This window comes from Grampus griseus, assembly GCF_964374135.1.
Source record: "Grampus griseus genome assembly, chromosome: 15".
Lineage (NCBI taxonomy): Eukaryota > Metazoa > Chordata > Mammalia > Artiodactyla > Delphinidae > Grampus > Grampus griseus.
This window is the reverse complement of record NC_139009.1, coordinates 73,763,035-73,778,091: the sequence shown is the minus strand read 5'-3', so window position 1 is coordinate 73,778,091 and position 15,057 is coordinate 73,763,035. Positions and strand designations below refer to the sequence as shown.

The 15,057-nt window shown below is 39.2% G+C and overlaps 1 protein-coding gene across 1 annotated transcript in view; it reads right to left on the bottom strand.

Annotated features, from left to right (window-relative positions):
- Positions 1 to 15,057, bottom strand: part of DNAH6 (dynein axonemal heavy chain 6) — a gene marked incomplete at both ends in the record, with an annotated part of 289,518 nt that overhangs the window by 28,623 nt on the left and 245,838 nt on the right. The window contains 4 exons of the mRNA XM_082672762.1: positions 1,365 to 1,503; positions 4,716 to 4,862; positions 5,632 to 5,720; positions 8,938 to 9,098. Coding sequence (XP_082528888.1) covers positions 1,365 to 1,503; positions 4,716 to 4,862; positions 5,632 to 5,720; positions 8,938 to 9,098 — 536 coding nt within the window. The remainder of the gene's footprint in view (positions 1 to 1,364; positions 1,504 to 4,715; positions 4,863 to 5,631; positions 5,721 to 8,937; positions 9,099 to 15,057) is intronic.

Sequence of the window (15,057 nt, the reverse complement as noted above, 5' to 3'; positions counted from 1 at the left end):
TCTTCCATGCTAATCTGGATGTCTTTGATGTCTTTTCCTTGTCTAATTTCCCTGGCTGGAACCTTCAGCACAACACTGAATAGTAGTGATGAGAGCAGATACATCTTTGTCTCATTCCTTTCTATTCTTTTCAAAACACAGTTACGGGCTTCCCTGGTGGCGCAGTGGTTGAGAGTCCGCCTGCCGATGCAGGGGACGCGAGTTCGTGCCGCGGTCTGGGAAGATCCCACATGCCGTGGAGCGGCTAGGCCCGTGAGCCATGGCCGCTGAGCCTGTGCGTCCGGAACCTGTGCTCCGCAACGCGAGAGGCCACGACAGTAAGAGGCTCGCGTACCGCAAAAAAAACAAAACACAGTTACTTCCACAGCAGTAGAAGTTTAGGTAACCAGAAAGGTCAAGTGTTCTAGGAGAGAAGGAAGGGAGAGAAAAGCTAGGAAGCAGAAAATTCAGGGTACATAGAGGGTGCCAGAGAAGAATTCTGCCTAACTCACTGTTATGTTAAGCAATGTTGGCCACACAGGAGTGGCTGAGAGCAGGAGTACAAGGTAGCTTCCCAGGTTCCATGCCTACTTCTCTTGGTCCACCCTGGGGATGGGTCCTCATGCATTTCCATACTGTTTCGCTGCCCTTCACTCAAACATGCTCCAAGGTGTCACGTGCTGTTCAAGGCTCTAGATCAGCTGATACCTCTCTGCTGTTCCCCATTTCCCTTGCTCACCAATGAAAACCATCCATTCCCATTCTGCTCTCTCCCTCCCTCACCTCCCAGTGGGAATCTGTTCTTCATTATATGGGTCTACATGGTCTAAATTGTATCTGATTTTGGCAGTAAGATCTCATTTGGCCACAATTCATATTTGTTAAAAATCGTAATTCCTGAAATAGTTTTTCCTTTTTCATAAGTACACCTAACTCAACAGGTCTCGACTAGTCAATCATGTTTCGATTCTTTGAATTTAAGAGCACAGACTCTGGAGGCTGGACTGCCTGCCTTTAAATCTTGGCTTCACCCTTGTTCTTCAGGTTCCTCGTGTGTAAAATAGGGATATAATAGTTTTCACCTTATAGGGTTGTTGTGAGGATTAAATCTGCTAATTCATGGGACATGCTTAAAACATGCTTAGCATGTAGCAAGAGCTATCTAAGTTTTTGCTATTATTATTTGGGAAAACATTCATCCCATTTCCTATGTGTAAATATTCTTATGATATTCTTATCATGGTCTTATCTTCTCAAAGGCAGTATCAGAAGTCATCACCACTGTCACCAAAGGCTTGGGAGGACATCATTTTGGTATAAGCCAGGTGGGCGTAAACCAACAACTGTGTGGTGCACAGCTGGACATCAGATGTGGGCATACTGACCAGTGATGTAAATCAATGCATCCCAGGGAATCTTTCCTTTTTGACAGTAAAGGTTGAGGTTCAGTAAAGCACATTCCCTGTCACTGTCATTAAATTCATAGCAGATATTCCAACCAAGAGGGCCGAACTTTTTTCTCTCCTAGAATAGAAAATGAAAATGGTCTTAAAGTTTGATAAAATTAATTGTGTAAAATACTGAAAACTAAAAGGTTTCTGTTGAAGTTGAACATCCTCATTGTGCAAAATCGGGTAAAATCATGACATTCAACTTGACCCAGGCTTTCAGTTTGGCTGTCACCAAACAGGGCAGGCACCTCTTCCTCCAACACTGGCCTTTTGCCAATTTCCCCAAAGAAAATTTGATATTACGAGAAATGTGAAAATGTGATAGACTTGTCAAAAGAACATTTGTTCTTCATGGTAAAATAAAATATTTCTCCATCAAAATAGGGAAAACTATCCCATCTAGAGTCTTTTGGCATAAAAGTATTGACACTAGTCACCCATCTGGTGGAGAGAGCTGCCCCCAACTCTTCTAAGAAGTCTGTCTATCACCCAGGCTTTTCGGTCATGCTTGATGTGCTGTTTACATGCTGACTTCTCTATAGTGGCCTTTTTTTTTTTTTTAAACTGATACCCAGAATCTCAATTCTTGTTTCATAACTCCCCATAGTGAAATCTTTCCCTTTCTTTGTTATCTCCCTATCTCATCTAATTTCTTAATTCTAAACTATTGATTGTATCAGATGATTGGTCCCATGTTCCCTCCTCTTTTCTTAAATTTATTTTTTTATTTAAAAATTTTTAAAATTATTATTACTTTTAAAATTTATTTATTTTTGGCTGCATTGGGTCTTCATTGCTGCATGTGGGCTTTCTCTAGTTGCCGTGAGTGGTGGCTACTCTTCGTTGCAGTGCGTGGGCTTCTCATTTTGGTGGCTTCTCTTGTGCAGCAAGGGCTCTAGGTGCGCGGGCTTCAGTAGTTGTGGCTCATGGGCTCTAGAGCGTAGGCTCAGTAGTTGTGGAGCATGGGCTTAGATACTCCACAGCATGTGGGATCTTCCTGGACCAGGGCTCAAAACCATGTCCCCTGCATTGGCAGACAGATTCTTAATCACTGTGCCACCAGGGAGGTCCCTTTAAATTTATTTTTTAATTTTTATACAATTTTTAAAGGTTACACTCCATTTACAATTGTTACAAAATATTGGCTATATTCCCTGTGTTGTACAATACATCCTTGAGCCTGTCTTACACCCAATAAGTTGTACCTCTCCCTCTGCCACCCCAGATAGCCTCCCCACCCCATAACCACTACTTTGTTCTCTGTATCTGTGAGTCTGCTTCTTTTCTGTTATATTCACTAGTTTGTTGTATTTTTTAATTTTTATTTTTTATTTATTTTTTGTAATTAAATCTTTCTTTCTTTATTTATTTGGTTGCACTGGGTCTTAGTTGCAGCAGGCAGGCTCCTTAGTTGCGGCATGTGGGCTCCTTAGTTGTGGCATGCGAACTCTTACTTGCGGCATGCATGTGGGATCTAGTTCCCTGACCAGGGATCGAACCCCGGCTCCCTGCATTGGGAGTGCGGAGCCTTAACACTGAGCCACCAGGGAAGTCTCTGTTGTATTTTTTTTTTTGCGGTATGCAGGCATCTCACTCTTGTGGCCTCTCCCGTTGCGGAGCACAGGCTCTGGACGCGCAGGCTCAGCGGCCATGGCTCACGGGCCCAGCCGCTCCGCGGCATGTGGGATCTTCCCTGACCGGGGCACGAACCCGTGTCCCCTGCATCGGCAGTCGGGCTCTCAACCACTGTGCCACCAGGGGAGCCCTCTGTTGTATTTTTTTAAATAACTTTTTTTAATAACTTTTTAAAACAGATTTATTATTTATTTATTTATTTATTTTTGGCTGTGTCGGGCCTTAGTTGCAGCACACGGGCTTCTCTCTAGTTGTGGCATGAGGGTTTTCTCTCTCTAGTTGTGGCGCTCAGGCTCCAGGGCCCGTGGGCTCTGTAGTTGTGGTGAGTGGGGTCCAGAGAGCTTGGACTCTGTAGTTTGTGGCACGCAAGCTCTCTAGCTGAGGTGTGTGAGCTCAGTAGTTGTGGTGTGCAGGCTTAGTTGCCCCCGTGGCATGTGGGATCTTAGTTCCCCAACCAGGGATCGAACTGGCGTCCCCTGCATTGCAAGGCAGATTCTTTACCACTGGACCACCAGGGAAGTCCCTGTTGTATTTTTTAGATTCCACATGTAAAGTGATATCGTATAGTGTTTGTCCTTCCTTTCTCTGCCTGACATTTCACTTAGCGTAATACCCTCCAAGTCCATCCATGTTGCTGCAAATGGCAAAATTTCATTCATTTTTATGGCTGATTAGTATTCCATTGTATATATATACCACATCTTTTTTATCCATTCATCTGTTGAGGGACACTTAGGTTGGTCTATATCTTGGCAACTGTACCATGTTTCCTCCTCTCCATCTCAAAATTTCCCTAAATCTTAAACCATCCCTCATCTCAGCTGCTTTTGTTAATAGAACAAAGGCCTCCCACTGGGAGCCCCAATCCCAGCCTCTCTGATCTCCTCTAGGACCTTGTTTACTTATTTATCCCACATTTTGCATCTTTAATCTTTGTTTCTTCTCTACTGATTCTTCATCTGCAGACCACACACATTTGAAAACCAGGCAGCCTGTCTAATCAAGACCCCATACAGAGATATGGAGCTGGAGTCAGAATTCTGGTACAAGGACCACAGGATGGACACCAGATCAGGGCAGTGAGGTCTGAACAGAGGGGGAAAGGAGTGCCCAGTTGAAGGCCACTTTTCAGGGGACTTGGAGCTCTAATCACAGGGAGGAAGCTGTCAAGGGTCTAAGCCCACTCCAACAGGAGCAGGTGAGAGTGAAATTATTGTAAGAAAAATGAAGACTTGCCGACTGACAAGATATATATGTGTAAAGGAGGAAGAATAAAAATAATCCTGAAACAGTGTAGGTGATTGAGAGAATGGGGCCACCGATTTCAGGAGCAGACTCTGGAAGGGAAGCAGATTTTGTGAGTGAAGCACAGCTGTGGAGATCAATTTCGTGCTCTTGAATTTGACCTACTGCATTCAACCAGGAGATGGTGCTCCTTAGGTCAGAGCAGAGCTGGGAGGCAAAGCTGTGAGATACAGAGGCAAGGGATGTACAGAGATCAGGGACTGAGTTGAAACAACTTGGGTTCAGACAGAACAGGGCCCTCAGCATTTCACAATGCCATTTGTAAGCTTTTATTTAATTCTTTTTATCGATTTATTTTTAACCTAATACACTTCTTGTCTCTATTAAAATACAAATTGAGTGTACCTGAACAATTGCATGGAAGAAACACATGCCGAATATTATTTGTCTCCATTTTCTTCCAAGTATGTTTTCTTCAAAAAATGAAGGTGTCATTTCGGTAAATGCTCGTCTGATATTTGCACGTAAACCTTTTGGAGGCTCATTGGTTACCTGTAGAGACACCCGCGGCAGAGAGGGTGGTTGTACAGATACGCGTTATTTCCGAATAACACAAATAGGCTGAAGCCAGTGAGGGGACGTAAATAACCAACGCCTGGGAGGCATTCCTGCCCTGTTTGCGCCTGCTGTGTATCTTGCTTGGCCTCAGTCTCTGGAGAATAGGGGGTCCTCAGACCTATAGTGTGTGAACCACCTCAACAAGAACCTCAGACACTTCCATTTGGGGTCCATTTCTCTAAACATGGACCAGAAAGGATGCTCAGGCTTTCTGCACTGGATTTTCTGGTCATCTCGACATACGGCATCACCCCACACTTTGCCTTGATGATACAGGGCAGACAGGGAAGAGGCATCCCTGGTTCCTGAGTGATCATTCATATGCAGAGGCTTCCCACATATTGGAAACTTCCAGCCTTGCAATCCAGCAACCATACCCCCTGTGGGCCTTCCTGTTTCCCAAGTGCTGAAATATTCTCTTAACTCTGGGAGGGGTTCTGTACTCATTCCTCTGCATCCTTGACGTTTTCTTATAGAGGGGAAGAGTGGAGGTGTTGAACGACCAGCAGCACTAGGGCACGTAAGGATGGGCAATGGCCTGGGAAATTCTTTCCCCGCTCACTCTCCGGTGAAGGGACACTGACTCCCGCTTCCCCACCTGGGCCACCCGGACTCTGACACAACCTGGCACAAGCCTAGGCTTCCTGGACCCACTCGGCGAACACCCTGAGGCCAATCATGTTACAGGCCAACCATACGTTACCTTGACAGAATTTTGAAGAACTGTAACAGGAAATGTATTACTAGGCATGGAACTTAAAAAAAGTCGAAATGTGTCCTTGATAACAATATCTGTTTAAAACAAAGACAAAACGACAAAAAAGGAAAATGCATACCTCTTAGTAACACTTTTCTGTAAGAAATAATTATTATAGCATAGCAAAAAAAAATATGCTGTAAGTTCTGTTTAAAGACTAGGTTTTCTATTTTAAGTATTTTATGTTGTAACATCTTCTAGAATGGAGGTGAGGGGACTCTTTACAGAAGCTCTTCACACAAGTCAGTTTGGCAGTCTAGAGGCTGGCACATTTGAGTAAAGAAATTACTCAATTATTTTCTCAATTATTCAGTTTAATTTCACGTTAATTTTCAATACATGATAGAGATGCTAAGAGCCTTTCCTCTGAAATTGGGAAAATTTTCAATTGAAAGAGAGGACAGTTACTACATTTACGCTCAAGAAGGGGTTTTAGGTTTTGTTTGTTTTTATTTATTTTTAATTTTTTTAGCCATTCAATTTAAGGAAAATTGCGTGAACATGGCCAGAAAGCCCTCTGGAGAAAAAAGAAATTTGTCCCTTCTGCAGAGATGTTGCAAAGGGAGCTCAGGGAGCAGGGAAACAGAGACCTCACATACAGCATCAAGAAGTTAAGTCAATATACGCTTCCTTTCTGAGCTGTGGACAGAGAACCTAAGAAAGAACAAGCTCCATTCCAGGTTCAAAAGGCCAAAGCAGAGCTGGGAAAATCATTGATCGCATCACAGGAAGGCACAGGCATCATCGAAGGAGGCCTTTCTTGGCATTGGTCTCTAAGTACAAGTGACGGTGTTTCTCCAACACTCTCGGCTTGCTCCCTCCGAGGCAGGACCCGGGCACTAGCTGTTCCTTCTACCTGAATGCTCTTCCTTTAGACTCCCTTACTTTCTTCAAGTGTTGGTCAAATGCCACCTTCTCAAAGAGGTCTATCTAGACCACCCCATTTAAAACTGCTATCCACCCTTCTTCCTCACTCCCATTCCATCCCAAACTTTCTGTTTCCCCTTACTTTCCTTTTAATTTTTTCCAAAGCACCGAACACATTCTATCATACCTTATAAATTACTTATTTGTTATGTAGTTTGTTTATTGTCTCTCTCCCCTCACTAGCATGTAAGCTCAATGAGGGCAGATGACTATGGTTATTTTGTTCACCAACATACCCTAAGCATCTAGAACAATGCATGGTACGCGGTAGATTCTCGAATATTTATTAAATGAATGACTGAAGATTAAAGCTGAATTTATGCTTCTTGGTTTGGTAATCTAAATTCATGAGCTATATTAAATAGCTAAAATTTAAAGTTAATTCTAGTACAATTCTAGAACAGCACTAAAGTTGCTTGTATGGTAAAAACTATTAGGCATAAGTCAAAATCATCAAAGTCTTAGGGCTAATGATTTCATTAACCAAAAGAACCAAAGAGTGAAAAAGGCCGGGTTTAGAGAAGCATTTTTTTAAAGTACCTTTTCTCTTATAATTGCAAAAGCATCAAGAATCTTAACTTTCATAGATGTCATAGAAGTTTAGGGCTGGAATGGAATTAGAAATCATCTTAGTTGTGGGACTTCTAGCAATGACGTTATGCAGTCATTTTATTGCGGGGGAAACTGAGGTCCAGAGAAGAGGCGTGATATGTACAGTCAGGAAGTGGTGGGGGTGAAACTCTAATCAGGTCTTAGAATTTCAAGCCCAGAGGGTTTTTTTCTTCCTCTCTCTCTTTTTTCTTTCATTCACTTTCTCTTTTCAGTTTATTACCTGAATGTATTTTTTTTTTTTTCTGGTTCAAGTTAAACATGAGAACTCAAATGGTTAAGTTAATAAACAATTGTAACGAGGGCCAGGAGAGGATTTTTCTAGCCACTTAAACACTTAAAATCCATCAACACCTTCGCTGGCTTCCATAGCCCATCCAGCCTCCTTGAAGGTCTGGCACTCTTGTCCAGGTCATTGTGAAGCTGAACTACAGGTCCATACTTGGAAGGCTCACACAGTACCACTGCAGCAAACTGCTTTTTAGATGACTTCCCAGCATTTTTTTTTCCTAATTATAATCCTAATCAGGATTAGGAACAGTGGTAAAGAACTTCTTGTCATTTTTCTTTAATTATGTAAATAGAAATAAGCCACAGGCCCAGCGGGAAGCAAGCCATCTCTTATTTGCATCGCAAAGAGTGGAAAGAGTGGAGATTCTGGATGGCAGGAAAGAGTGGAGATTCTGGATGGTAGATGCTAATGACTATCTATCCTTGATGGAAGCAGCCTGCAGAAGACAGGGCAGGGGATACCCAGGGAATGAGGGGCCTTCTAGGGGAAGGCTGCTAAGCCCTGGTTGTGGCTTGGTAACCAGTGCAGGCTGGCCGCACTGTAAAGGAGCATCTCTTCAAACTTAATAGGTAGCAATGAGGAAAGTCACATGCAAGATCATGTGCATATCTCTCACCTTCCTAGAAAGCCCTCTGTGGTCAGGGCAAAAAGGAGGACCCCAGAGAAAGGGCCCTGGATATCCCAGGCTGGGTATCCTCCTTCATGGCTTCCAGGGAGAGTGGTAAAGTGGGGTGCACACAGCTTATTACCAATAATACAGTTCCTAAGGTTTCAACTGTTTTTACACTATTATATAAAAATGAGTAGATTCTAAGTCCACTTCTTCTCTCTTTGCAGTCCGTTATACTTTCTTGAGTGGGAAAGAAGGTGGTGATATTATGGTTAGTGGTGGCAACCATGACTCATGCTGGGCACCCCCATGAGTGTGTGTGTGTGTGTGTGTGTGTGTGTGTGTGTGTGTGTGTGTGTGTGACTATGAGACACATGTGAAGGTTGATTGTCATGTGGGTTACAGAGGATAAAAAGTGGTAAAACACTACTCTGAGAATTGGTTCTAATTTGAACCTTGTTCCTGAACTTCTCTCATTCTGTAGCGAAAGATTTAATTTCCTTGTTTTGTCCTAAGTCCAGTTTCTATTTCTTTTCATCATGCCTAGATATAATTTAGTTTGAATTCCAATGGCCTCCCATAGAAGGCAACATGAAACAGAAATGATCCAGGGGATCATACCTTCAGCTTGGAGTCTGAACATCTTTATTTGAATCTGGGTTGTGTAACTTAACTACACCCCTCTAGATCTCAAATTTCTCCTTTTTAATATGGGTAAAACAATGCCAACAATAAATAATTATTACAAGGATTGGATTCAATAAGAAAGGCCACGCGAAAAAGGTATTATACAAATGCTATGTGCTCCACATACTTGAATCTGTGAAGGTTTTAATTAGCTCCTCCATTGCCAACATCCAAGAAACAGCAAGATGGCAGTTTTGCAAAAATACCCAGTTTCCTGATTTCATTGCATCTTTGATCATTCTTTCAGCAATCGGCCCTTGTCCTTGCCCCAGGGAAATTGACTGCACCCTGAATTGAACAACAACAACAATGAAATGCTGTTTTATATTATTTTTAAGCAATGCAAGTATCAAGAAATGTAAATATGGTAGGCTCTTGCCTAGCATATGCACGCATTTCAAATCCTCATTCTGATAGATGTGCAAATGTTTTTTCTTATTTTCTTGTTTTTAAAAATAGTTTTTACTATAACACACAGAAGTGCAAAAAACAAACTTATGGTTCTTTGAATTATCTCAGATAAACATCTGTGGTTGAAAAGAGAACTTTGCCAACACTCCAGGGACATTTCTCCTATGCCCCTTTCTACTCCAATCATTTTCCCTTCCTCCATCCTGAAGGTATCCATGGTCCTGATTCCAATGCTATAGGTCAGTTTTTAAAAAAACTTTTGAAAAATTGAAGTGTAACATATTTACAAAAGTACACAAATCATTAGTGTACGGCTTAATGAGTTCTCCTAAAGGGAATGTACGCATGTAGCACCATATAGGGCAAAAAAAAAAAAAAAAAGAACATTACTAGCACCCTCCCAATCAGTATCCTTCCTTATTCTCAAAGGCAACAACTATTTTGAATTCTAACACCATAGATTAATTTTGCTTGTTTTTGAATTTATATAAATGGAATCAAATAGCATATATATTTTTATATTTGGTCTATTTCGATCAACAATATTTCTTTAGATTAATTCATATTATTGTGTGTCATTGTAGTTCATTTTCATTGCTGAATAATATTCCACTGTGTGCTTATATCCCAATTCATTCATCCATTCTGCTCTTGATGGCCATTTGGGTTATTTCTGGTTCTTAGTTGTTGCAAACCATGCTGCCATAAACATTCCATAGATGTCTCTTGATATACATATACTCTGTTTTTATAAAAAAATTATTTTAATTTGTTTATTTTTGGCTGCGTTGGGTCTAAGTTGCTGTGTGTGGCTTTCCCTAGTTGCAGCAAGTGGGGGTTACTCTTCATTGTGGTGTGCGGGCTTCTAATTGCGGTGGCTTCTTTTGTTGTGGAGCACGGGCTCTAGGTGCATGGGCTTCAGTAGTTGTGGTGCATGGGCCCAGTAGTTGTGCCTTGCAGATTCTAGAGCACAGGCTCAGAAGTCGTGGCACATGGGCTTAGTTGCTCTGTGGCATGTGGGATCTTCCTGGACCAGGGATCAAACCCGTGTCCCCTGCATTGGCAGGTGGATTCTTAACCACTGCGCCACCAGGCAAGTCCATACATGTGTATACCGTTTTGTTGTGTATATCCCTAAGAATGGAACTGCTGTTTGACAGAGTATGTGTATGTTTAACTTTTTTTATAATATCAAACTGTTTTTCAAAGTGATGCCACCATTCCACACACCTACCAGCAATAGATGAGAGTACTTGTTTTTTCCACATCCTTGCTGACACCTGGTGGATATATAATGGTATCTCACTGAGGTTTTAAATTGTTTCCCCTTTACATAGGTTTATTTATTCGACTTTGGCTATTCCCTTTTATATCCCTCCCCTCTTTTTTTCTACTGGTTCACTTGTATTTTTCTTATTGATTTCTGAGAGTTCTTTACATTGGATATAAACCCTTTGTTATTATTTATTTATTTTTATTGTCTCCATAGTTTTGCCTTTTCCAGAATGTCATATACTTGGAATCATACAGTATATAGCCTTTTCAGATTGGCTTCTTTCACTTAGTAATATGCATTTAACATTCAGCCATGTCTTTTCATGGCTTGATAGCTCATTTCTTTTGAGTACTGAATAGTATTCCATTGTATAGATATATCATGGTTTATTTATCCATTCATGTACTAAAGGACATCTATGTTGCTTCCCAGTTTTGGCAATTATGAATAAAGCTGCTATAAACATCCTTGTGTAAAGTAGGTTCTTGTGTGAACATAAGTTTTCAACTCTTTTGGGTAAGTACCAGATTGCTGGCTCATATGATAAGAGTATGTTTAGTTTTGTAAGAAAACACCAAACTGTCTTCCAAAGTGGCTGTACCATCTTGAATTCTCACCAGCAATGAATGGGAGTTCCTGTTGCTAGTATGCATTAATACAACCTATTTCATGTCCAGTAACCTTGCTAAATCCATTAAATAATTTTAAGATACCATTTATCAGAGTAGAAGAATGTCTTATTTCTGGTTTTCTCTTTTTAAGAAATGATTTCCAGATTCTTAGTTTACTGGGACTTTTCCCCCCATGAATGCATGTTGAATTTTAACAAATGCTCTTTCTGTGTCTATTTAAATAATAGTTTTCTTCTTTTTTAAAAGGATTTCTCTCCTTTATTCTTTTAATGTGATGAATTAGTTTTCAATATTTTAACCATCCTTACATTACTGAAATAAACCCAGCATTGTGGGAAGGTTTTTTGTAATGAATTCAATTAACTATTATTGGACTATTTAGATATTCTGGTTATTCTCAGTTTCTTTTAAAGTTGTGTTTTTGGAAGAATTTTTCCATTTCATTAAAATTTTCAAATTCATTGGCAAAATTAAAAAAAAGTAACATGCTCTTATGACCATTTTAATGTCTGCTGGTCTGTAGTGATATTCTCTTATTCATTCATGATACAATTTTTTTGTATCTCTTTCTCTCTCTCTCTGTCTGTCTCTCTCAGTAGTTTCAGCAGAGATTTATATTTTATTAAACTTTTCAAAAAAAAACTTCTGTTCTTTTAGATCTTGTCCATCGAATGTGTATTTTCTATGTCACTAATTTCTGCTCTTAGCTTATTATTTTTTCCTTCTGTTAGAGTTTAATAATTAAGTTTCAGATTGCCTAATTATTCTTAGTGGGAATATTAGCTTGACATTTCTGAAACCAGAAGTTATTAAACATGCATAAATCTACTGTTAGGTGCCTCATTTCTAAACCTTAATGGTTTTTGATATGTTACACTGTTTTTGTCATTTACTTCCACTTATTGGACAATTGCTGTTATGATTTCCCTTGAACAGACAGATTGTTCAGAGGACATTTTTTTCTTTTCCAAATATTAAAAAAATTAAGATTGATTTCTAAGATTTACTGTGGGCAGAGAATGTTTGTCATCTTTTTGAAATACGTGTCTTTTTCAGAACATGGTTAATTCTTATAAATGTTCCTTATGTACTTAAGATCTTGCATTTGTTCTATTTGTTGAGTGTAAAGAGCAAGGTTGTTAATTTCATTAATTCATTGTCGAAATATTTTATATCCTTACCAATTTTGCAAATCTTATGTGCTTCACAGTAGTTATCATTATAGATGTGTTAAAAATTTCCACATTAATGTTGATTTACCAGTTTCTCCTTGTATCAATTTCTCCAGTTGTTGCTTTACATATTTCAAGCTTTGTTAGTTGTTTACAATTGGTGTTTCTTCTTTGTGTTTTTTTTTCTCGTATATCATATATTCCCCTCTTTATCTCTAATATGTATATATCTTTCCTCAAACTTGATTTCGTGATATGCATTGGAACTGTTAACAGCTTTCTTTTGGTTAGTATTTGCATAGTATATCTTTTGCATCTCTTTATTTTCTATCTTCCTGTGCTGTTTTTGTGTTGCATTTACATTTTCTAAGTAGTATAGAATTGAATGTTGTTTTGAAAATCCAGTTTGATTTTCTTTATCTTTTCACAGGTGAGATATTTACTCTTATTTAGGTATCGGTTGGCCAAAAAGTTGGTTCGGGTTTTCATAACATGGAAAACCCGAACGAACTTTTTGGCCAACTAAATATTTGGATTAATTTCTACTCTTTCGTTTGACTTTTTGGTTTACTATGTTTTATCTTTGAATTTTTTTCTTCTTCTCTCCTATCTAATGTTGGATTAAAATTTGCATTGTATATTCTTTTGTCCCTCTGCTGGCTTGGAAGCTATACATTATATATTATTTCAGTATTTTCCCTTAAAATTTCAACATACTCATTCAGCTACAAATTTTCCTACAGCAATATAGAGCTATTCTGTACTTCTTTTTTCCTCCTGAATACATCAGGAACTTAGCACGCATTAACTACTATTAATACCCCTCTCGATTCTCTGATTGCTGTCTTGAATTGTTTTACCTTTAATAATTCCTATGAAATATTTAAGACATACAAAAGTTATAAAGTTAATATTTACAATAAGTATCCAAGTACCCGCAACCCAGCTTAAGAAGTAAAACATTATCTACATGATATAAGTCTGCAGCGTGTCCCTCCCTGTTCACTTCTTTCATTACCCAAACTTCACCTCCCAAGGTCACTACTATCCTGGTTTTAGTATAACTTCCCTATTTTTCTTTATACTGTTATTGAAAAAATATGACTTCCTAAACAATGTATAATATATATGTTTAAAAATTTTATACATTATATCAAACTTCTCCAATATTCTATAGTTTCTGTGCAACTTAAATCTTTTGCTCAATATTAGTTTGTGTGACCCATCCATATTGATATATGTAGTCATAGTTATTCATTTTCATGGCTATAGTGTATTGTATTTAATTTTATGAATAAACCACAATTTATATAATCATTTTTCTAGGTGGGTAATTTGGTTGTTTCCAGTGTTTTTTTTTTGGTATTATAAACGTTTCTCCAAATGTTCTTGAACATGGCTTCTTGCATGCCTGTGACTGATTTTGTTGGAACACGCAAATTCAGTAGTGAATTGTTGGGATATGGGGAATGCTACCTTCAACTTTAATATACTGCTAATAATTCTTCAAAGTGATTTTAACCAATTTTTTACTCCCTCTTGCAATATGAATGTTTCTACAGCTCCCTATCTTTGCCAACATTTTGCTAATTTGATGAGTATGAAATGACATCTTCTAATGGTTTGAATTTGTTGTTTCCTAATTACTTGTGAGGTTGGACATCTTTTCATATGCTTATCAGGATTTAGATTTCCTTTCTGAGAATTTCCCTTTCACGTTTTTTGTCTTTATTCCTATCGAACTGTTTTCTTTTTCTTATTAATTCACAACAGCTCTTAAAAGTTCTGTATACTAATTCTTTGGTAGGACTTCAGAATCAAAGGCAAATGTGTAAGACCATTTGATGGTCAATTTTATGTGTCAACTTAACTGGGTCACATGGTGCCCAGACATTAGGTCAAACATTATTCTGAATGAGTCTGTGGGGGTGCTTCTGGGTGAGATTAATATTTGAATCCATAAACTGAGTAAAGCAGATTGCCCTCCTTAATGTGGATAGGCCCCATCCAATCAATGGAAGACCTGAATAGGACAAAAAAGCTGAGTAAGAGGGAAATCCTTTTGCCTGACTGTTTGAGCTGGGTCATTGCTTTTTTTCTGGCCTTTGGATTCAGATAAAAACACTGGCTTTTCTTGGGTCTTGAGCTTACTAGCTTTCAGACTGGGACTTATTACTCCTGGCTTTCAAGCCTCTGGACTTGGACTAGAACTACACATCATTTCTCCTGGGTTTCTATCTTGCTGACTGCAGATTTTGGGTCTTATCAGTCTCCATAATCATGTAAACCAGTTTCTTATTTTACATACATAATATATATACACATATATAGGATAAAATATAGATAGGGTATTATATACATATTATATTTTTATACATCCCATTGGTTCTGTTTCTCTGGAGAAGCCTGACTAATATAGATTATGAACTTCAAAGAACAGATGGGATCCATCATCTTGTAATTGCCAGTCCAGGGACCAGGCCAGACCAGCCACTCCATGCAAGGGCCTGTCAGAGCTGGAGATGACTTCCTAGATATGAGACCCCCTACTTTCCTCTGACACTCTGTGGTCTTGTGCACTTTCCTACCCATCAGGACACCATCTTGGGGAGGAGTGGGGGAAGAAGGAGTCAGGAAGACTGAACTTTCATGAGAAAGAAGCCAAATCAACTTACCCTGGAGACATTTAAACCAGAAGAAAATATAATATTGTAAATTCACAAGTTTAAACTTTCCCCTCCCTCTCTTAACCAGCA